The sequence below is a fragment of the Squalius cephalus genome (genome assembly GCF_949319135.1).
Source record: "Squalius cephalus genome assembly, chromosome: 14".
Classification (NCBI taxonomy): Eukaryota; Metazoa; Chordata; class Actinopteri; order Cypriniformes; family Leuciscidae; genus Squalius; species Squalius cephalus.
Genome location: NC_137135.1, coordinates 20159197 through 20182573, shown reverse-complemented (window position 1 = coordinate 20182573; position 23377 = coordinate 20159197). Strand labels below are relative to the sequence as shown.

The window sequence follows — 23377 nt, the reverse complement described above, 5'->3', positions numbered from 1 at the left end:
ACCTCTCAGTCAGTGGCACTTTATTGGTTTCTGGGGGCTATACAAGAATTTTGCACTGCATGTGAACAAATGAACTCAGACCATCTCAGTTATGGTGTAAATATTGAAAATAATGTTAGAAATTAGAATAATGACTGACATATAGAAACTTTGTCATTTGACAGCAGATACTGAATCAGAACAACACGTTTTCCTCTGGCATTCTTTACTGAAACTGCATTTGACAGAAGTGTTAGCAGATTTCACGCATGCCTTTCAAAATAAGTCTCAGTAAAACATTTAGAATTACGTTTTTTGTTTTTATTGTTTATTTGACTAAAAATTCTGCGACCCACTTAAAACGGTCTTGCGACCCATCGGTTGAGAAAGTTATAGGTTACTATATAAAACGCATGATAGTGATATCCTAATTAATTAGCTGTACTCAGCATAAATGTTTGAAAATATAATTGTCTTTTCTTGTTTCCTATACAGCCATGTTCAACCTCATCCCGGTGGGCTTGCGAGTGGTGGCCATCCAGGGAGTTCAGACTAAACTCTATCTGGCCATGAACAGTGAGGGCTACCTGTATACATCAGTAAGTAACTGCAACTTCCTATTTAGAGGTTTGTTTATGTGTGCTATACTTCGGCTGTTGAACTGCATTGTTTTATTGTTTAATAATGTTTCATAATGTCTCTCGAAAACTTTTAGCACGCTTTTATTACAGCTCTCAAGGTTAACTAATCGTGTAAAGTAATAATTAGCATTACAGTCAGATCTATGGCACTATTTAGATCGTGGCATGAAAGGTTGCAGTGATGACTGGTGAGCATTGTAGCCGATCACAGACATGCTTAACGAATGCTTTCATCCTAACTAACAGTGCAAACATATATAAATAAGAGATTAGTTGATTCTAACGGTAGTTTTGACCAGAATCCAGAACTCAGTCACTCATAAACTCGTGCTGTTTGATTGACAGCTACAGCTATTGTAAACGGAGCGTTCTTTGATCACTTTCTTCTATATATAATTCAATCCTTTTAAATAACATATTATTTATACCATACTAAGTGAAATAATGTGAAGTTGGTCACTGGTTTGATTTACTGACAGGACAAAGAACATCTGACTACATGAATCATTACATCAGAAATCACTGGTCACGGGTCAGGCCTTAGTGAACAGGATACTTACATGTTGTGGCAATATTGTCGAGTCCATATCGTAAAAGCCTGCAAAGTCTGCGCCGAGTTTGCGGATTGATTTACCAAAGAATTCAATGAAATGTACCAAATAGGAATAAATAATGTTCAACTGAGACATTCACATTGTTGAAAATTAATATCCACATTCCTAGCATTAGGATCCTTTGGAAGGTAATGTTATTTTTAGTCCAGTGAGTGACCCTGTGCTCTTCTCTCTTCCTCATCTCACTAACGCCAGTGGGCGGGGCCAAAGTTGAGTTTCTTCTGCAGAGGCGGTCTTTCACTACCACATTACGTCATAAAGACGCACATTCCAGGACGAGTCGTTCGCTGGGCCTGGTAACAATAAAAGCTGATTTTGGACTAACAAGGACGGTTTCAGTTCTGAAACTTTCAGGATATTCTTATAATATGATGACCTCTTATATGTCAAAACCTCAAGGAAAATTTGATTTCTCAGTTCATGACTCCTTTAATACAAGAGGGTGAAATCACATCAAGCTGCTTCTGCACAGACCAACACCTGAGCTCTAGTCAATCAACACTCTCTCCATTACCACACACACCACTCATCTACTGCCAAATCCTGATATCAGACACTCCAGATGAACAGACCTCCATTTGACCCAAGATCAAATGGTCACATAGCCTTTAAGATGCGTTCTTGCTCCTGAACCCCCCTTGCTGTACTGAAAAAACTTGTCACTCTCAAGAACACTGCCCAGTATTTCACAGATTTATCCATATAAACTAGGGGTGTAACGGTACACAAAAATCACGGTTCGGTACGTACCTCGGTTTTAAAGTCACGGTTCGGTTTATTTTCGGTACAGTAAGGGAAAGAAATGCAAACATTAAACTGCAGGTTGTTTATTACTATAAACTTTTTTTAACAATTTGTTTACACTTTTTTTAAACACTTTTTAATAAAATATAATAAAATAGATATAAAATAAAAAAAGAATAAGAAATAAAATACTGCTGCAAAGTTCTCCACTAAATAAAATACTCTCAGTCTCAAACCAATATCACATAATAAAATATAATGAAAAATATAAATAAATAACTATGATTACAGTGCAGGAACAGAAAATAGCCCTATATTAAAATAATATTAAACAAATATATTAATGTATTATTATTTTTCAATAATCAATCAACATAATCAATTTAAGATTTTTTTTTTCCACTTTTTTAATAATTATCAAAATAAAATATAGTCCAAAGCTATAGTACAAAGCTATTATTACCAGAGCATGTGATCAGAGCAGGTCATTTTACCATTGTTGCCAGCATGACTATACCAGCTCAGCAAACAGAAATCTAAGTTACTACTGAGAAATTTCACCTTATTTGAGCGGACTTGGCTTTACCAGTGCGTGATCGGTACATGATTGGAGTGTTTGGGCCGTTAACGACAGAGCAGAACGCGCAGCGCAAACACGGACTCGAACATTGAGCAGAGAGCGCAGCGGGTCGTCGACACACACACACACACACGCGCGCGCGCACGCCACGGAACGGAGAGTGCGGCGGCGCACACGAAGCGGAAAAGCTTTTTTTCGCCATGCAGTCTATTTCATTGTTACAGTGACGACGGGTAAAACACGGGTAAAACCAGAGAATGTCTAATAGGAAAAAACATTAGAATCAGCTGCAGGGCGGGATTTGCGCTGAACGCGGAGACTTCCGCCACTTAATATGTTCGTGTGGAAACACGAAAATGTACCTATGTTCCGCACACAAAATATTGCATTCAGTCATTCGGTACACACGTGCACCGAACCGAAAGCCCTGTACCGAAACGGTTCGGTACGAATACACGTACCGTTACACCCCTAATATAAACAGATGATGCCTCCATTGTGAGCTATTTTCACACCCTCTCTCCCTCCATATGGCATGCTGTCAGAAAATGAGTTAAGTTACAGCTGTGACAAATATCTCAAGATGTTTTCATAACCTCAGCTCCACACTCATAGTTTAGATTATGCGCAGCCCCACACACTAAGTGGCGTGATTACAGGGTAGATGGCTTAGAGATGTTTGTTTACTGGCTGTGGTTGGGCCGCCCTTTGCCCCCCTCACAGTCCTGACCTCACGCCTGCCTGTACCAGACGAAATGTCGGCACTCTGGCATTCGTCTTGGTTACTATGGTGATGCAGGCAAGGCAGTATGTGGGTTGTGTGAATGTACACCAGTCCCTATCATTTTATTCAGCTTCAGCAAAAGATGGATGAGACCCAGTGCTTTCATAATATCCTCCAGCACATGTGAACTCTTCTGTAATCACCAAAATACAGTATGTTGATATGGAGGACTGTTTGTAATTGTTCTAAATGTTTAAAAGTACATTCAAGATTATTTGTTTTTCGACTGGTGCAATAATTGTGAATAATTACCATTATTGATTCATAGTTGTTTGTCCATATGAGTAATCTCCCTTGTGGAGAGGTTCTTCGCCACCTTGGTCTGAAATAGGAGGACAGATGAGTTTTCCAAGTGCATGAATTGAGTAACATGCTTTTAATTACAAAGATGACTAATATCAAAACGTTAAAACGTTTAGAAACTCGTGAAAATGTGCTGAATAAACAGCCTGCTCCCCAACATTAATTGACTGCATGAAGACATGAATAATGCAAGAACCTACCTGCCAATCTTCTGTGGTTGGCATTACTGGAGCTTGTGTTGTCTGACGAGAGAGTGGGTGCAAACGAATACACAGTCTTTACTACACAGCACACACTCTCACTCAACCTCAATCTCGAGGCTGACAGAAATCCTCCATATTATGAATAGCAGTGAAATGATGGGACTGTAAAGGATCATTGAGGAAACTTATCAGAACGCTGGAAGCAGACATTGCCTGAGAAAGCTGTCTTGGCCCAGGATAGGAATGGGTCAGCTAACTGACTTCAAATGACCAAATTGACAAAGTTCGACTGATTTAGCCTATCTAGATTTTACACACACACGCATGCACACAAACACGCACACATTGGGTTTCCGTGTTTTATGAGGACTTTCCTTAAGCAATGATTTTTATACTGTGCAAACTGTATATTCTATGCCCTAAATCTACCCATCACAGAAAACTTTCTGCATTTTTACATTTTCAAAAAACATAAATTAGTATGATTTATAAACTCATGGGGACCCAAAATGTCCTCACAGGGGCAAGGATTTAGGATATTGCCATCTTTGTGGGGACCTTTTGTCCCCATAATGTAGGGATTACCAGGACCACAAACACACACACACACACAATCATTCAAAAGTTTGGAGTTGATAAGGGTTTTTTATATTTTTGAAAGAAGTCTCTTATGCTCACCAAGGCTGTATTTATTTAATCAAAAATACATAAAAAAAAAACAATAATATTGTGAAATATTTCTTCAATTTTCTACTTAATCTAATTTAAAATGTATGATGCAAAGCTGAATTTTCAGCATCATTACTCCATTCTTCAGGGTCACATGATCCTTCAGAAATCATTCTAATATGCTGATTTGCTGCTCAAGTAAATATTTCTTAATATTATCAATATTGAAAACGGTGTATATTTTTTGTGTGAAAACTGTCTCCAGGATACATTATTCGGGATTATTCTATAAGGAGAAAATTCAAAAGAACAACATTTATTTGAAATATAAATCTTTTGCAATTGTCTTTACTGTCACTTTTGTTCAATTTAATTAATTTGATTCAAAGTAACAAATGTAAAAAATTAAACATGAACCTCTCTAATATTGACTAATTGGTTGTTGGATGATGTATTACTGATTTAGTGGATATGTCAAGTTAAAAGTAATCCAATCTTTTACCTTAAAAATTGCGTAAAGATGTTGCTGTCCCACTGCATCTGTCTATCTGTTTTTAAATATGTATTATGTAAACACCCCTTAAGAAACACATCAGGTGAGCCTCAAACCCCCTAATTATGCAATACTTTCCTAAGACCCTTTAGTTGACTAGTCATTTAAGCAACCCACCAACTAGTCAATTTAGAAAATATGAATTTGTGCACATACCTAGTCCAGGAGCAGTGTTTTCAGCTCATCCTCACGGCATACCTGTTGCCATCTAATCTGTACTGTGTAATGCTGTTTCCAGGAAGTTTCCTGTTTCCTTTGGGCTGGACCCGCTCACAGCAGGCAGGAGATAGACAAACAAGGCAGCAGACAAGAGACTCTCGCATGAAGTCTGACAAAAGCATGTAATCTGATCATAACGTTTGGTGTGGTGCAGGCGTGACATATCCTGATGATATAGGGAAGCAGCGGGATCTAAACACACACACGCACACATAGAGCTACTGCACATCCCGAACACAAGCACACTCACTCACGGTGGTTCTCTGCTCCCGCTCAGTGACTTTAATGATGTATGCCTCAGCGTCTGTAATTAAAACATATGTGCCAGAGTGCTCATTAAATTAAAGCTCTGTTCTCCACAACAGTAACGTTGTGTTTGCCGTGTGTCATCCTGGTCGAAGGCAGAAGGATGGCGGCTATGTTTAACAGTCTCTCTGAGTGACAGCACAGCAAGGTTCTGTAGGTGTTAATATTTTATTCCAGCTGTAACCGTTAGTTCTGGAGAGTGTTAATTTGCATAGGTCTTTGAACATTCATCTTCATTTACTCCCTGTATTCATTTCCATTTTAAAAGCTTTTCCTGCAGTTGCATCCTCTCCATTGTGAATCCATTGTAATTGTCCAATATTGGATCTGCCTTTCAATTTTGTGGATTTTTTTTTTATGAAAGCAGACTGTGCTGATCTTATTGAGTATACAGTAGCTCTGTGAAGTAATTCATCGCTGACAGTGGTGGAGAGCTTTCATCTGGCATAAGTGGATAATGAGCGTGTGGCATTACTGCATTCTAAACAGTATTATAAGGTATTTTAATGATTTAGTATGCTGTAATTCTGAAGTCTCTCTGTTTTTGTAATGTGTATGGGTGCTTCTGTGCTCTCTGATGCCCCCATTGACTCTTTGTGTTTGCTGCTATGGAGCCACACGCAGCCTGAGCTACACAGCCAGCCAATCACACACCAGTGATGTTGGGAAATCCCCAATCAATGAAGAGTATAGTGAGTGATGAGAGGTTTGAAGCTGCTCTTGTGCTGCTGCTTCTCCTTTTTCTATAGTTTCTCCTCGTCTGTTTTTTTGTTTTAATAGTTTGACTTTAGTTACATCTACACTACCATTCAAAAGTTTGGGGTCAGTATGATTTGAAAGAAATTATTACTTGTATTCAGCATGGATGCATAAAACTAATCGGAGGTAACAGTAAAGACATTTGTGATGCTGCAAAATATTGTGATTGTTATTCTTTTAAATTTTTAATTAATCAAAGAATCCAGAAAAAAAATGTATCACGGTCTCCACAAAAATATTAAGCAGCACAACTGTTTTCAACATTAATAATAATAATAATAGGAAATATTTCACTATAGCACAATAGCACTAAATCAGCATATTAGAATGATTTCTGAAGGATCATGTGACACTGAAAATTCAGCTTTGCCATCACAGGAATAAATCGTTTTAAAATAAATAAAAATTGAAAAGTGTTAATTAAATTGTAAAAGTATTACTGTATTTTTGATCAAAGAAATGCAGCCTTGGTGAGCATAAGAGACTTCTTTCAAAAGCTTTTTTTTTTTTTTTTGTGAATGTACAGTAGTAACCCCAAACCTTTGAATGGTGACGTTTTTTTAATTTATATTTGGGGCAATTTAATATACTTTATCTTGATATTTATCATTTGCTCTGAAATTTGCCTCACCCATTTGCAGTCAAGCAGATTAAAAAAAAAAAGTAAAATACATATTTTCCACACTATTTGTTTACTGAAGAAAGTATATTTAATAATTCACATTTATACAAACATAGCAATAGATATTTATAACCAACTTTATTTACCTTACTCTTTATGAAAATGCCACACTGAGATTTCCATGACCATTTTGACTGATACTGCAAACTAATCATTTAATGGTTTGACGTGGTTTTGAATCGATTAATTAAAAGAGAATATTTGGACCGATTCATGAAATTTAATCAAACTATGTCCCAGTCGCATCTTAAAATAAAGAACCAATCAATAGTTGACAAACACAACATGGGTGCACACACAGTAATAATTACATCTCAAGCAAAAATGCATGGAAAATAGCCACACTGATTGTCCTTGGCATTGCATGTTGTGGCCTATTATTAGCTGAATCAACCATAACATGCCATGAAGCAATATTCTGCAATTCAGTGAAATGAATGGTGCGCATTTACTACAACAGTCAATCATCAGCACTGAATTAAGTCAGATTGAAGAAAAGATGCACAATGCCATTTCTTTGTGTGAACTTTTCAGTGATTTTCTTCTGGAGATTAATTTGGCAGTCCATGAATTAATTCTTTTTTTTATCACTTGAAAGCATAGCGATGGTATGTGACCTCTGCTGCATGTTGTTGTAAAGTTTTAATTATTTTCAAAGGTTCCCTCATATTGAGCACTCTAACCAGGTTTAAATGCCCACGAATAATACAACTTGAATTTGAATTTATGTTTGGTCAATGACCACCCAGAACAACGTAGCATTGTGTGTGTTTTTGCAATCTGTGTGTTCGTGATAAGAAGACCAAAAATAATAGAAAGAGAATTCATGCATGAGTGAGTCTGTATGTCTGAGTGCAAATGTATTCATCCATCAGCTTGACAGAGTGAGGGAGAGAGGAAATCAATTAAACATATTTTCTGTTCTCTGCACATTTTCTCTTTGCATTTATTATACAGAACCACATGATCCAATGTTAAGTTGTTTAATGATAATACCTGCTGTTTAATCAGTGAGCGAATCAAATATTAAAACAACCTTGCAATTATAAATGATTTCATCACAACATATTACAAATGATCAGTTAATCAGATGACAGTCGATGCACATTGGCTGCCCTGTGAGCTGCTCTGCGGCCTCATTTGAAGTCGAAAATCAGTTTAGTGTTGGGTCATTTGGAACAGCAGAGACAGGCACATCAATATTAGAAGCCCACAGACTACAGAGAGAGCACAGACACTGTGTCCTTCTGTAGTGGCCATAAACTATTCTGCAAGGGGAGGATTCAGACCGTACAGGGCACTTTCTACCATTACGGTACATTTTGGTGTCCAATAACTTAAACAAACAAACAAACAAACAAAAAACCTTTAGGGTGCAAATTCCATATGTTTTGTTTTAAGAACTAATACAAACTGTTTCATAGTAATCTATTATTATTTAGATATTAACAAACTGCAAATACTGAAAATCTTCCCTTTAAATTGCAGTGAATTGTGAGATAAAACGACTTTCCTTTTTTTCATGGATGTCTATTTAGGCATTGTTCTGGCAACTCACATTCAGTCTAGTGCCATTCTGGTACAGTATATAACGCCCACCGTCCAATCAAAAGCTGATTTAATATAATCCACCTCTGCCCTGCTTGTATCACTTTGAAATATGTCAAATTACAGAGGTAAACCACAATTCACATCCATGCTACAAGAAATAGAAAAAGTAAAACCGTAGTCCTGTGGTAGTCCTGTCAATTAAAGTTAGCGCCATCAGCAGTGTGACATCTTGAGTCAGAGCCGATCCTGACCTCCCTTGGACCCCAAGCAAAATTCTGTTAAGGGGCCCTCCTACACTGAAAACCATTTGCCATTGCCATACAGTCTCACCTGGCACCCCAGTGCTCCCACTACAATCCTCCCTCCTTTAACTTGTACTAATGAAAATGTAATTCCTGATATCAGAAATAGACATGATTACTACAAAAAGTACATTCTGAATATTAAGAATTCACATTTTAAATAGTACAATTATTGATATCAAAAATGCATCCTGTGAATGAATAAAAGCTAATATGGCTTGCCATAGCATGTCACTATGTTAAATGATAAAAGCAATACTTGATGGTTATTATTTACTGAGAGGTTTGCATCCATATTGACCAGTATGTCCAGCTAATCAACATTTTAAATGCAATTTAGCCTATAAATCAATAGTCATTGTCAATACATTGCTTTCCATCTTGCCTTATTGCAGAGTTGTGACTAAACTGACTTGGAGACTAGATAATCAGATAATCTTGTTTTAAAAGTATGTGCGACTAGTGATTGTACTGGTCCCCACAGATGTTATGCTGGAAAGTGCGCGTTTCATTTCGTGCACGCGCGGCACGGTTGTCTTTTCCGAGCTGCAGTTTATAAACAAACACCGTTGCCCTTTGTCGTTTATCAGACGTAATAAATAGTTGTATTTCACGCTCACTTTTTTTTTCTGTCAGGCACAAAGTCACAGAACACAGCACTGGAAGTGGCCGGCATTAGCAAGCAAGACACAGAAAGACCAAAAGATGCACTGCGCTGCTAGGTTAGACAGACAGACAGACAGACCAGAAAGAGATGAATCAAACTTGGAGAGGAGAGAACACAAGTCTACCTGATTGCTGTTCCCGCAATTCACTCTCATGGTGTTTTTTTTCTCTCTCTCTTTTCGTGACCAGAAGGATAGTTTCGCTTATTTTTCTCATGGATGTTGTAAACTTTGATTGACACGCTTTGACACGAGGGGGAGGCGGGGCCTTACGCAACTTGCGTAGTGTGCGTATAGGGCTGATCGGCTCTGTCTTGAGCATCAATGATAATTCCTCAGATGGGTGGTTGAGCCAGAGGGAATGATGAGGTACAGGTGAAGAGACCTGGTTACCTGCCAGCTGTACAGCGTGGAGCAGGGAGGATCAGTCTCTGACTGGAATAGATTCTGTCAGCTTCCCCATTTACTTCTTTTCCATAAATGGAATTGGAGTTGGATGAGGGAGAGTGGGTAAAGTAATGAGATAGATCGAGAGAGGAATGATGAGGAAATGGGAGCGCCCATATACAGAGGCCAAAAGGAAAGACGAATCTTAGAGAAAAATGGAGAAGATGGCTGGAGAGGCGAAAATAAATGAGGTTAGTGGTTGAAAAAGATATTGGAAGACAGAGGGGAAGATCTAATGGAGGGTGGATCAAAAGAGGAAAAAGCAATAAGGGAAAAAGAGGAAGGTAAAGAAAACATTGGGTGGAAGTAGAGAGCTGAGCGAATGACAGGAGATAGAGCACCTATACACATATGAAGACCAAGTAGAAACTCTATCTGTTTCTAGCACACACACAAACATCTCTTCATGCTTCTCTGTCGGGGGGGGGAAGCCCTTCGGGAGAAGGGAGGGAGGGGCAATGCGGGATTTCCCCTGCCAGAGGAAAAGATATTAGATACGAATCAGTGAGCTGGCAACAGCATGACTGCAGCTCCTGATATAATTACACTTGGAGATAGAATCAACTCGAACGCAAAGCGCTACAACACCTCAATATCTGCTCTCTTTTATTTTAGCTGTTAGGATGGTGGATTTGTCGTGTGGTTAGGGACAGTACTGAGGAACAGGCGGAGCTCAGATTACTTACCAAATTAACACTTTGATGTACTTGAGTTACTGAATTTTTGGTTGATTGTTGAACTAAATAATACATGGTTTCAACATAATGTATAAGAAAATCCTGAAACACCAAAACCGAAGGTTTCATTTAGACAAAAAATGAAACACAAAAATAATTCTAATTGGGTAATTGAAGTCTGTATGTTGTTCAGGGTGTTGTTCACAGGTGATAAACCAGTCCAAGGAAAGTTTAGCATCACTGAAGAACTGCTAACTGTTTCAGTCAATGATTTCAGCCCTCCAAAACTGTTTCAGCTGAAACCAAACATTCATTTTATTTGTTTATTTTAGAAATGTCTATGAATTGCTAAATAAGTGTTTATGTGGTGACAGATAGATGGAATATTCCCTGTTTTAAATAAAAAAGGTGGATAGTGAAGAGCTAAATGAGAGATTAATATCTCTCGTCCCATCACAGTGCACATGATCTCACTTATCTTTGTTTCTTTGTTTGCAAGTATATGTGCGTTGATTCGATAAAACTGCCTCCTGCCTCTGTTCTCCACAAGACATCAGCGGGTGTCCAAAAATATCTGCTGTGTTATATAGCTGTTCTCCAGCGTTTTTTAAATGATGTCTCTGCTTACTGCAATTTTCATCACTGTTGGTGATAAAATGGCATGGACAATTAAGAAAATGTGTTTGCCGTTTCTGCACAGTGCGTCTCTCATCTACCACACTCCATCTGGAAACTGTGTTACAGTGTGTAGGGATGCCTCTGAGATATAACAGCCCTTCTCCTCTGTGTGCGTGGAGGTTCAAGTACATTTGTATTGTGCATAATATCGTGACACTTCCTGTCTAAGCCTGTGGTGTCAATTCTTGCTGTGTCCATTTCTTGAAAGGATACGGTAGCACATTCTTATACCCACGACACACACGTTTGGGCCTAGTCTACCACATTTACTGGCAAAATAGAGGCTCTGTCTTGCTTATTAAATCAATACTGTAATGCATTGTGCCTCTATATCGATGATGAACGGCCCTAGTCTCAAAATTATAAAAAAAAAAAAAAACAATTCCTAGGAGAAAATGTATTTATCTTAAAGTGCCCCTATTATGCTATTTTAAAGGTTCCTAATTTTGTTTTGGAGGTCTCCTACAACAGGTTTACATGCATCAGGTTTACATGCATCAAAGGTCATTTTCTTAATGTACATTGCACATCACCACATTTTTCAATGATTCTCAAACGACTCGTCCAAAGATTCAGTCTCTCTAAACCCCTCCTTTTTCGAGAGCCTGCTCTTCTCTTATTGGCCAGATTGCCCAGTCTGTTGTGATTGGTCTACCCATGTGTATTTCTAATTTATTGCGGGGCACATGCAGGTTTGTATCATAACAGCGCATACGTTGACCGAGCACTAACGTGAATGACTGATGTAACGCTAAAGTTAAAACAAATCTTGCGCCATCATTTATCATTACTCAAAGTAGTAAGAACAACAGACAATCTGCATTAATAGACACAATTTTAGGCAATAGTTGGCCCACAGCTGCTTAGCAGAACTATTTCAGTAAGACAGTAATAACGTAGTAATAACAGGGTTAGCCACAATATAAAACAAAATACGTATTTTGAACACTCGGTAGAAAATATATATACATCAATAATTAATCATACTTACAGGTTGTGATTCTGAGAAGCAAGTTGGTCCAAATAAAGTGGGTATTGTCCCATATTTAATAGATAAGCGTTTTGTAAATCCCAGAGATTTAGGAAGCAGTCATCAGAAGGTTATACTGCTGTGGTAATTTTAACCACTGACTCTTCACATCCTCATCCTTTGGAAGTGTTTACAAAGAGAATTTGCTTTTGCAGAGCAGAAAACAGCGTCTTCTCGACATGCCCTCAAACACTGTAGCTGGTTCGTGTTGTGTACGAGTCAAAGTAGACTTTGTTCACAGGCAGACAATGAAAACCATAGGTGGACTTTATGCAAATGTTTTACATTGTTACGATTGTAAGTTACGGAAGTAAGAATGGAATTACTGATGACTCGTTTCGGCAGTTCAGAATCGATTCTTTCCTTTAGGAGACTCATTTATAACTTTATTTGTCGGGCAGTTTGATCTTTAAAACGTTGCAGACCTTTTTACCTTCACAAACAGCTATATTACACACTGCATGAAAGGTAATATTCAAAAAAGCATAATAGGGCCACCATAAAGCGCAGAGGAAGATGAATTTCTAGGAAATTGAAGCATTAATGGATGAAAATGATTAATGATTCTCTGAGTCAGTGTCAGAGGACCAGCTCTCTAAAGCAGCGGTCTCCAATTAGTGTACCACAGTCCAGATTTGAGCTTAAGATTGGTTTCACCCGGATCACAAATAATTTTTCATATATTAACATAATTATAAACAGTGTTTTTTTTTTTCTCCACATGGAGAAACGGATCTGAAGTGGCATAAAAAGATGCAGTAAGAGCAACTGTTAACACGCATGTGAAATTAGACACTAGTTACATTAGTCTTTTTTGAAAATAAGAGAGTTTAATTAATAAAATCTTTGATGCTGAATATTCAGCTTTGCCAACACATGAATAAATTACATTTTATAATATGTTCAAATATAAAACTGTTATTTTAAATTGTAACAATATTTCACAATATTACAGTTTGACACCAAACTTTTGAATGATAGTGTAGAAATTCAATTCAATCATTTGTAATTTGATACTGGACAAAATAGTAGTCTTGACTATTTTGTCTGTGTATGATTTTATTTATTTCTCACATTTGAAAGGTATTACAGCTGCCGACTTGAACATTCAAAATTAATTTTGCTAAAGTGCTTATTCAATTTCATAGCCATATAACACATTGACTTCTGAAACGGTTTATTTTAAGACCTTTATTTTAATGAACTTTTGCTGGGAAAGGACATTTAGAGAGGCATTTAAAAGCATCATGTTATTGTGCTTTATGGATTCAGTGGTTAGCATGTGGCACTCACAATCATCCCTGTTTCCTGACCTCATCCTCTCAACACTCCACTCTTTTGTTTTTGTTTATGTTATTATGATGAATAATTCCTGATGAGGTAGGGTGCAATCCAGTGATCTACATAATGCTTTTGCTTTTGCTCCATTTGGTTGTAATTATTATGACCTTCAGCTGAGACATTAACTGTTATTAACAGAATAGCTTTATAGCAGTAATCTATTTAAAGCGAAGAGATACAGGATGTCTGAGAGGGAGCATTTCTTCTGACTGGAAGCATAGATGAGAAGTGTTGAGATGAGATTCTGCCTTCCTTTAAGTTCTCACCCTGAGTGAACCCAACAGTGTCTTTGCCTCAGTACTCTTAGCTAACCGAAGTAGCATCTAACCATCTTTTGGTGATGTTTATCACAGGCGAAGTATCGATCACAGATCCGTCCCTGTGTGCCTGCTCGTAGGATCTCACTCATAATCACAGATCAAACTTTCTGACCAGGCTGACGCCAGAGTGGTCCTTTCAGTGTCCACACTTCCCAAACACTTTCTGTTTCCTGGGTGTTTACGGGATGCAGCTCAGTCAGTGCTGGGCCGACAGCCTGTCCCAGAGGAAGTGGGATGTCACAACTGGTCTGTGACATCAGGAATGTTCCTGTCAGTGTGTGTGGGAGCTCAGTGTCTCTGTGAGTCACCCGGAGCAGAAGGACGACTCGAGTCTGTACGTCGAACATTGGAGTGCTCCTGTTGGCCCCAGGCCAACTGGGAAACGGAGTGTCCTGTGATGATGTGAGGGTTGAGTATCGACACATGATGAAGGGACATTCTCAGCATTGCTGCTACAAAAGCTGTCTATATATGTTTATTACTAATTCCATTTAAGGCAGTCAGTTTGCTCTCTGGCCATCTTGCTAACACCCCTGGGCAGGTATTTGCTAAGTATATAATAGGTGCATATACACTATTGTTAAAGAATTGGAGGTTCTAAAGAAATTAATACTTTTATTCAGCAATGATGCATTAAAATGATCAAAAGTGACACTAAGATTTTTCTAATTTTACAAAATATTTCTATTTTACAATAAACTCTTTTAATCAAAGAATCCTGATAAAAAAAAATGTATCACAATTTACACAAATATATTAGCACAACTGTTTTCATCTGAAGACTGGAGTAGGGCTGTCACGATTCCTTGATTAAATTTGCATACTCAATTGCATTTGCCCGTGTCCATGAACTGCATTATTAGACCTTTTTCAAAATTATCCGTTTTTTTGATTATCACAAAAAAATATCTGATTACTTGATTAATTGTCAAAATAATCGACAGATTACTACAAATTACTAATAGCCCTAGACTGGAGCAATGGCTGCTGAAAATTCAGCACAATAAAATACATTCTAAAATATATTCAAAAAGAAAATGTATTTTAAATTATAATAATATTTCACTATGTTATTGTTTTTACTGTATTATTGGTTAAAATAAATGCAGCCTTGGTGAGCATTAGAGACTTCTTTCAGAAGCATTTAAAAAACTTCCTGACTCTTTAAAAAAAAAAAAAAAAAAAAAAATCTATATAATGTTGAAATGTCCAAACTGTTTATCAAGTTTTTCCCCTCAACATATTATAAACTAACAATTGTATCATTGAATTTAGCAAATCATGCTTAAAAAACAATCACAGCCAAACAGAATATATGTTATGCTGCATTATATTTTCGACCAATGAGATTTCACTCTAGGTGGAGTTACCCACTTAAAAAAATAGAACTGATATTGTATGCTAGAAAAATAGCAACTGATAAAATTCTTAATTGACAAACTCAGATTAGGTGGAAGAGATGTCTGATTAGTTTATGCATGTTTGTCAGATATTGAAATTGTAGCCACAATATTCATGTGCAAACACACTTATGTAATTCATGCAGGAAGCAGGATGAAATAACACAATTTGCTGTTACTTAATCTGCTGTCTCCTGTATAAATCTCAAAGTTGCTGTAAATTTTCCTTTTAAGTGCATCAAGCTCTCAGAGCTGAAGGAACACTTTACCCTAGTGATATTTACAGAGCAACACAGATTATTTAGCCTACCTTTTTTTCTTTCTTTCCTTAGCTCTGATGAAAAACATAATTTGATTTACAGCTCTCTCTGTAATATTTTTCACATCATTTGCCACACTCAAACAGTAAAGATTACAGCCATAAGACCCTGAGGTGCTGTAATCCATTTTAACTGAGCCGTTCAGTTACTGCAACAGCAGCCCAAAGGCTCGTGTGGATATTAATCTAACCTCTTCTAATGACTTTCTGTTTGAATTTACTTCACTCTTGCATTTAAGGAGATGGATATTGCATGAACATTTGGATTTGAAAAATTTGAAAAACAAGCATAATAAATCCAATATGTATATTATTACCATTATGGGTCTAAAATTATTTTTTTGTCAAAGATTGTACAAGTACTTCTTCATAATCTTTAAGAAATATGCTGCATTTTAGCTTTGCATGGTTCACCAGCATTAACCAGCTGAGATAGCTGTAATATATATATATATATATATATATATATATATATATATATATATATATATATATATAAGCAGGAAGTGTGGATCCATGAGCAGTGGGTGTGTTATTGTGGCTTTGCCTTGGCATTGATTTATTTTGAATGCTCTATTGGGCTGGTGAATGAGTTAGACACCTCTTGAAAAGCAATTAGTTAGCCAGATAACATGCAGAATAACATAAATTGATGTTGCTCCATTCACTGTCTCTCATCTTTTCACCCTCTTACACTATTTGCAATATCCTAATGAAGCCAATAGTCAATACAGGATCAAGCCTAGTGGGAGGCGAGCATTTATAATGACTCAATGAAGAGCACACGGTGTACTCGTACACATTCAATACGGCCCGATCCATAGACCGAGCTGAAGAGCGATCCATCCTCAAACTCCATTAGCATGTTTATGCAACACTACAACATAGATTGCTTTTGGAAGTGCTAATGGGAGAGAGTGTACAACAGACCAAGGAGGGAAGAGTGAGGATTATTAGGGGGAAAAGGAAAAGACCAGACCGGATAAAAGAGAAAAATACAGTTTATTGCACTGGGACCAAAAGTTTTTTAATCATGTTTTTTTTTTACTTCAAGAGTGATTGCAAAATATTTATTGTTTTCAACAGTGTTATTTTATTATCATTGAGAAAATGTTTTTTTTTTCAAGTTTTAGTAATGTTTTTTCTTCTTTTTTTTAATAAAATGTGTGGGTTTTTTTTATTTATTTTTTTATTTATTTAAGTTTTAGTTTTATTCATTTGAGTACATCACGTTAAACTAAATGAAAATTAGAAATGTTTTCTTGCTAACTTGCTGAAAAAAAATAGGTGTAAGGTTTTTATATATTTAATTTTATTTCAGTGGTTTTAGGTAACTAAATTGTTTTCCTCCTCATCTGCCTTTGGTTGGACAGACAGATAGTCCCACCCCAAAACTGGTTATATTATTTATATATATGTTTTATACTTTGCAGGGACATCATCCTATTAAATGGCTTAGCTATAGTTGTCTTTGTATACTAAGTATATATATTATTTAACAATAACTTCTGCTGTAAGTTTTCAGAGTGAAGAGATCTTTAGATGCTGTGTTTTTCTATGAATGCGCATAATACCATATTACTTCTTACAATTCACTGTGTCACATAAAGTATTTTTTAATATCTGGCCAATTCTCATCTTGCATCTTTTTTTCTCCTGTCCCTTGCTGTCCAGGAACACTTCACACCAGAGTGCAAGTTTAAGGAGTCAGTGTTTGAGAACTACTACGTGACATACTCCTCCATGATCTATAGACAACAGCAGTCGGGCAGGGGCTGGTACCTGGGCCTGAACAAGGAAGGAGAGATCATGAAGGGCAACCATGTGAAAAAGAACAAGCCTGCTGCACACTTCCTCCCCAAGCCTTTGAAAGGTAAGTCGCCACCTCTGCACATTTTAATATATTGCTATTGACTCATTTAAGTTGCTCTTTGTGAGCTAAACATGCTAAACATGTCTTGAGAGTGAATGTTTTAAGTGCAGTCTCTATGAAATGATTCTTTAAAAAGCTTCTAGTAATCATGAATGACTGGAAAAGTGATTTGTCAATTTGTGGGAACCCTGATGATTCATCTACTGGGAAGGAAATAAAACAAAAGGCATCTTTTGTATATTTTATTGTCTTTTCTTTTATAAAAAAAAAAAAAATTGTATCTTTTGACATTGTCAAAATGAAATTTCATTATACATGCCCCACTCTCCCTCTGAATTCTCTAAACTATGGGCTCCGGACCTGTGAGCACACAATCTGCGCCTTCATTGTCTCTCAACCGTTGTAAAGCGTGGCACCTTGTTCTCTCCATGCGCCTGTGGGAACCGCTGGTCGCTGGCTGAGGTGATGAGGTGTGGAAAGTGGAGTCTGTAAGGAGCGCTGCGGACGCCAGCATAATCAGACCGTTTCAAGCGTCGTCTATGCATAAAGGCTCTGGAATGATAAAGCAGCTTCCATCCAGGCCAAGGCAGCCATCTCAGACCAGAACACAACAGAGCTTTGTTCAATTGTTAAAGTTCCTTGTGACTTTCATCTGCTGTCTGCATAGTTCCGTCAACAAACACAGAGAGAGTCTTCTCTAAGCAAAAATCCTAACTCCGTGGAAATGTGTTGTTGTTGTAGAAAAAGTATGAAGGAGGTGTCACATGCTAACTAATAAAAGCTTACATTTTAAAACATTAAGACGTAAAAATATTACTTTTGTTTCTGGGTATCAAAGAAACCAATAAATGTTATTGCTTTTAGATGGACTTTTAATGCCTTGCTCATCATTTGGTAAAGATGCATAATTAGGATTTTTCTCTTAATGAAGATTAGACGAATCTCTAAACTAAGAGCCGCTTTGCTTTATGTAAAGTAGTAACTTCTCAAATGGCTCATGCTACACAAATGAGTTTTTGAACATAATGGGCCCTATTTTAACGATATAAGTGCATGGTCTAAAGCGCACGACACAAGCACACTTAGGGCGTGTCCCTATTCTCTTAATGATTAATGGGTGTGTTTTGGGCGTAGTGTGCAATAAACCAATCAGAGTCTCTTCTCCCATTCCCTTTACAAGCCAGTTGCGCTCAAGCACGAGCAGATCCATTTCCTCGCTAGAGAAACGTCAGTTTTTCCGCTAGCAAATTCCACCATGTAAGTAGCGAATCCGCCATGGCGCGAGTGACGACTATCTATGGGACAAAGTGTACGCGTGTTGTGGACCCGCCTATATGCGCATATTACTAACGCGATCTTTAAGTAACAAAAAAATTATTGCAGCATTGACTTTATACCAGGTTTTAGTTGGTCAATGGCGGAGTCTATTTCAATTGCCTCAAAATAGCAACGCCCCAACAGTGCGCCTGAACACACCTCGTTTTCAGACCAGCACGCCCATGGGCGCACAAATGGCCGCAAATGCATTTGCTATTTAAACAACGTGGCGCAGGATATGATAAAATGATAACTTGCCTGGCGCTGCATAGCAATAATGTCACACAATTCAAGTACTTGCAGAAATCAATAATACGTTTCACTGCTTAAAGAATTAAAAGAAGGTATTTTATTTGATTAGAAATTAAAAATGGAGGCTTAGCAGCTGAGAAACATTTGTGTTCTCAGAGAAAGCCTTAGCTCTTGAAAATGCATTTCCTTTTTCTAAAGAGGCTTGTAGTGTGTTGAAAGGATAATGGTGAGTGTTAGCAGGAGTAATGCATTGGCTTTGAAGGACATTCACTGTGAAGATGGTTTACTAAGGCTGATTTTAGAGGCCATCTCAGCCATTTAGTGCGGTTTGTGCTTAAAGAGTGAAATAACAATATAAAGTACACTTTTTCAGGATAGCACTTTTTCTCTGAGAAAAAAAAAGCCTAAAGCAAATTTGCTTGTCCAATTAATGCTGTCTTGTTTGAAGGATATTTAGATATTTTTACTTAGTGTATTTTTATTTTTATATATAGATATAGATATTCGATACATTATAAATAGATATAGAATTTTTTTTTTTTGCAGTATATTACTAAGATGGTCACACATTCAGTAATCTGGATGCTTCACCTAAATTTGGCCGGATTTTTTTTTTTTTTTAATTGTTCAAATGCAGGAAAATATTGATTACACTTTACAATATGGTTTTATACATTAACATTAGTTAATGGAGTTGTTCAAATTAAATAACAATGAACAACAGTTTTACAGCATTTATTAGTCATAGTTAATGTTAAATTATGTTAAAGTTTGCAATCAGTTAGATTTTTTGAAAGAAGTTTATTATGCTCACCTTTTATTTGATCAAAAATACAGGAAATATAGTAATATTGTGAAATATGAATACAATTTGTGCTGCTTAATATTTTTGTGTAAACTCATACTTTTTTCAGGATTCTTTGATCAATAGAAAGTTCAAAAGAACAGCATTTATTTAAAATATAAGAATTTTGTAACATCGTAAATGTCTTTGCTGTCACTTTTGATCAATTTGATGCATCCTTACTAAATAAAGTATTAATTAATTTCTTTAAAAAAAAAACTTACTGACTCCAAATTTCTAATGGTAGTATTATGATGATAATGAACATAAACATATTAGTATATTAAACAATTAACATTACTCTAGATAAATAAATGCTGTAAAAATGTCCATAGTTAACCTTATGCATTAACAAATATTCACAAATTGAACCTTTTTGCAAAGTGTTACCATAATCTTTTGTAGAAAAGTGATGATTGTTTCAGTTGTGAGTTTAGTTGTTGCAGAGGAGAGTTATGTCATTTGAAGACAGAGAGGGACTTGGAGTTTTGCTCGCTGCCTTATAAAGATTCTCCAGCTGTATTCTTCCAGAGGACCAATTAAAGAACTGTCTCCTCGCTGTGAACATCGCTTCGGCTGAAAGTTCTCGGCTCACAAAGTAACTGTAGTCTCACTCCAGAGTGCACACACAAAGTCAGCCTGTAAGATCATTACCATTGCCAAAGAGCCAGACACCATACGGCTGATGTATATTCTTCCATAATCCCTGAGCTTGGGGCCTCATTTTTATGTTCAATTACTATAATTTTATGCATTTAAAAGTGTTTAACACTTCAACCATGTGTTGTCATATTGATGCAGTCACACTTTGAAGCACATTGTTGCAGAATATTTGACCTTAATGATGAGATGTTATATGACAAAGGCCAGAGAAAACTCTATAGAGTGCGCTAGTAATGACCTGGCCGTGAGCCTCGAGACTCCTGCATCCCTCCAGGGAGAAGCTCCACACTTGGTTGCACAATCAATACGTCAACTATTGATTCTTAGAGCTTTCCACTTAAGTGCTGTATCGATTGCCTGTTGCAGGCAGAAGAAGCTTTGTGTGAGGTTAAAGGAAGTCTATGTGATGCTGCCTGTACTGCACATCCATAGTTAAGATGATCCTTATAGACACATTTTAGCACACTGGCTACCTAGTGGATTTTTGGAGTTATGATGTAAAAGTGCCGTCTGAAGTGCTTGGGTTAGACACGTGTGTCAGATAGCAGGAGTTGGGGCGATGTATTTTCTGTATAGACAGATATTAGCTCCCTAAAGAAAAGCTTTCTGCTGAAAAGTTAGACGGAGTGAAAAGGTGCTTCTCAGAACCGAAGACTCCCATAATCACTTCTCGCAACAGTTTTGACCTGTGTGTGTATAACTCAGTGGGGTTTTCTAACAATTTAACAATTTTGACGTAATATTTTGCTACTTCAATTACCAAACCTTATTCGTAAAATAATAGCTATATAAATGCTATCGTTAATAATGTGAGTTGGTAAGTTTTTTTTTTTTTTTTTGTTTTTTTTTGTGAAAGTTTTGAAGTTTTTTTATGCTCACCAAGGCTGCTCAAATACAGTAAAAAAAAATTTGACAAAAGTGAAAGTGACAATTTTCCCATATTGTTAATGCAGTATCCTGTGCTTCTTATATGATTTTGTTTCTATTGGTTTTAGGAGTTTTTAAAAATGTTTTGATAAAAGGCTTATATAATTATCAGCCTTTTTTTCTGTTTATTTTCATATTGCAAATATTCAGTCAACTAAACCTGATGGAAAATGTTCAGTGTGTTTACCTTAATCAGTGGCTTTCATGAAGTAAACAAGCACATTTTCACCCCATTATCATTTTCTCTGTGCACAGCATCTAACATAAAATGTGGGAAGCTTTTACTAACCAAATACTCTTTTTTGTCTGTGTTTTTCAGTGGCCATGTACAGGGAACCCTCTCTGCACGACCTGACCGAGTTCTCACGTTCTGGCAGCGGGACACCCACTAAGAGCCGGAGTGCTTCCGCTGTGCTGAACGGGGGCAAAGCTGTGAGTCAGAACGAGTCAACGTAGCCCGGTTTACCCGGCCCGGCCCGCTACCTTACGCCTTCACCAAAACCTCTGAATGCTTGAGACTTCACACAGACTTCTCTCCAAAAAGCTCTCAGCGGTTCAGGACAACATGAAACACAACATAACCATGCTTCACTTTGCAAACTAGAGTAACATTTGATTGGACTTCTTTATAATTAGCTTGTTTTTTGTTACGTTTAGCTCGTTGTTGTTGGGGTTTTTTTGTTCCTCCTTTACCACTCTCGTTAATGCCTTTTCCATGTGAAACAACAATTGTAGCGTTTCATACAATGGGACGTTTGGTTTTAGTCCCTCTCAGCAGTCAAGGTTCATTTACTAGCATTGCAGGTCCTGATGAAATAATACATTTGTTAAGAGTTCAGGGCAGTAAGTGAGGGTTTAGCTGCACGGGTGCGGTGGAAGGAAGCCAACCCTTGTCCTCCACGCTTCCTGAGTGTGAAGCGATAGAGAAGCGTCCATTCCCCGTGTGTGTGGGGAGGGGGCTCTGCGTTCATGTGCACTCGCTCAGAGGGCTTGCTCTCTAGCATTGGAATATAAAGCCTACGTTCTGCTCACATGAAGAGAGAAGCTGAGCCTCTCAGAAGCAAGAGGCCTTGGCTTGCTAATAGATTGAATTAGCTGTGAGCTTGTCTTACTTTCTCTTCCTCTTGTTCTTCCCCCACATCAGTGTTTTTTGAGGTTTAAACAGCGACTGGAGATCCAGCGCACCAAAGACAGAACTGTGAGAGTTTCCCCTCGGGCTGCCAGACCACACCGGTACATATATATGTATATATACACGCATGACAGGAATGATGAATAGGTTTTTTCTGATGGGAGAGATTAGCGAGAGGTTTCAGTATTCGAGGAGATGGACTTGTGGTTAATGATGGCTGTTTGATGTCACCCCTTTTGTCTCTTTTGCGTCCCGTCATCTCTTTTCTAGGTTCCTTAAGTCTGTGTGCTTGTGTTTTTGCCTTTCCCGCCCATGTCGTCTCTTCTTTGGTCAATGCTGGTCACCGTTACTGGTCCCACCTGGACTCCGTTTTGTGTATAAGTAACTTATGGTGGTGACAATTTTCTATATAAATGAGCAAACAAAAAATGATACTGTGGAACTTAAGTTGGTTGCATTTTTTAGGATGTGTCTAATTTGTAAAAGTAAAAAAAAAAGTTGTACAGGGCATGTACAAATCAGGTTGTGTACAATAAGGACCCTCTTTGTGGGCTGCAGCACAGTATATATTCTTTCCCTCGGGCAACATAACGTCATACATGC

The 23377-nt window shown here is 37.4% G+C and overlaps 1 protein-coding gene across 7 annotated transcripts in view; it reads left to right on the top strand.

The window, feature by feature from the left end:
• fgf13a (fibroblast growth factor 13a) overlaps positions 1-22973 on the top strand; it is a 125804-nt gene extending 102831 nt beyond the window's left edge. For all 7 annotated transcript variants that reach the window (XM_079892484.1, XM_079892483.1, XM_079892487.1 and 4 more), the window contains 3 exons: positions 475-578; positions 17441-17639; positions 21962-22973. In XM_079892484.1, coding sequence (XP_079748610.1) covers positions 475-578; positions 17441-17639; positions 21962-22098 — 440 coding nt within the window. In that variant the 3' untranslated portion in view covers positions 22099-22973. The remainder of the gene's footprint in view (positions 1-474; positions 579-17440; positions 17640-21961) is intronic.
• The last annotated feature ends 404 nt before the right edge of the window (positions 22974-23377 follow it).